Raw genomic sequence first — 1,046 nt, 5'->3', positions numbered from 1 at the left:
GGGAGCCACCGTGCCTCATCGATCGAGGGGTACACGATCTCTTTCAGTTTACGCAGGGATTCTCTCATCACATGAATGTTGTGGATATCCAAGAATACAAGCTCCGCGTTGGGGTAAGCACTTTCACTTTCGTACCCCCCACTCTTAGCCTGTGAAAAACAAAAGACATACACCACTTCATCTGAGTTCACAGTTCCATTCTTTCTAATGTTATCACATGGAGAGCATTAAAGAAATGACGAGCTCATCTGTCTGTAATCAGCCTCCTGAGCTTCACAGGACTCTCCCCTGGCTTCAGGAGCAAAGTACCACAAACTACGGGCTTAAAACAACAGAAAGGTCCTCTCCCAATTTAGAGCCAAAATCAAGGTTCTGGCATGGCCATGCTCCCTCAAAACCCTCTTGGGGAAGATTCTTTGCTTCTTCCAGCTTCTGGTAGGCCCAGGTGTTCCTAGTTTATAGACAATCACTCGAATCTCTGCCTAATCGTCACATGGCCTTCCCCTTGGGTCTGTCTCTCCTCTTCTACTAAGGACCCAACTCAGACTGGTTTAGGGCCCACCCAAATTCAATAGGACTTCATCTGAACCTTATTACATATANCCCATAACAATCATCCATCACCCATGATCAGTTTCTAAGCCATTAACAACTGGATCTAACTCAAGGTAAGTTAGATTTTTAAAGGTTCTGTCTCTTAGTGCCATCTGTCTAAACAGAAAAGGTTGTACTACTGCAACATGTCTGTATAATCAAACTATTTGTAAATCCCAAACAGGGAGATTTCAACCACTGAAGTAAAATAGAATGCAAATGAAACAAAAACGGGGGATATGGCTCACCCTTTGGTAATCTCTGAACAAAATCTGTCCTATAGTTAGCTTATATTTTGTAAAGGTCAACATTCAAAATCCATCCATGATGGGAATGTAGATACTGAAACCCTAATATATTGCTGGTGGGAATTAAAACTGTATAGCCTCTGTGGAAAAAAGTTTGGTGGCTCCTCAAATTTAAACATAGAATTACCACATAACCCAACGGTT

General features: G+C 42.2%; 1 protein-coding gene across 1 annotated transcript in view; it reads right to left on the bottom strand.

The window, feature by feature from the left end:
* MTMR1 (myotubularin related protein 1) overlaps positions 1 to 1,046 on the bottom strand; it is a 58,014-nt gene that overhangs the window by 21,895 nt on the left and 35,073 nt on the right. The window contains exon 10 of the mRNA XM_077771206.1: positions 1 to 149. Coding sequence (XP_077627332.1) covers positions 1 to 149 — 149 coding nt within the window. The remainder of the gene's footprint in view (positions 150 to 1,046) is intronic.

The sequence above is a fragment of the Crocuta crocuta genome, unplaced genomic scaffold, assembly GCF_008692635.1.
Source record: "Crocuta crocuta isolate KB4526 unplaced genomic scaffold, BGI_CrCroc_1.0 scaffold1304, whole genome shotgun sequence".
In the NCBI taxonomy this organism is placed as follows: Eukaryota; Metazoa; Chordata; class Mammalia; order Carnivora; family Hyaenidae; genus Crocuta; species Crocuta crocuta.
This window is presented reverse-complemented; position numbering and strand designations above follow the sequence as displayed.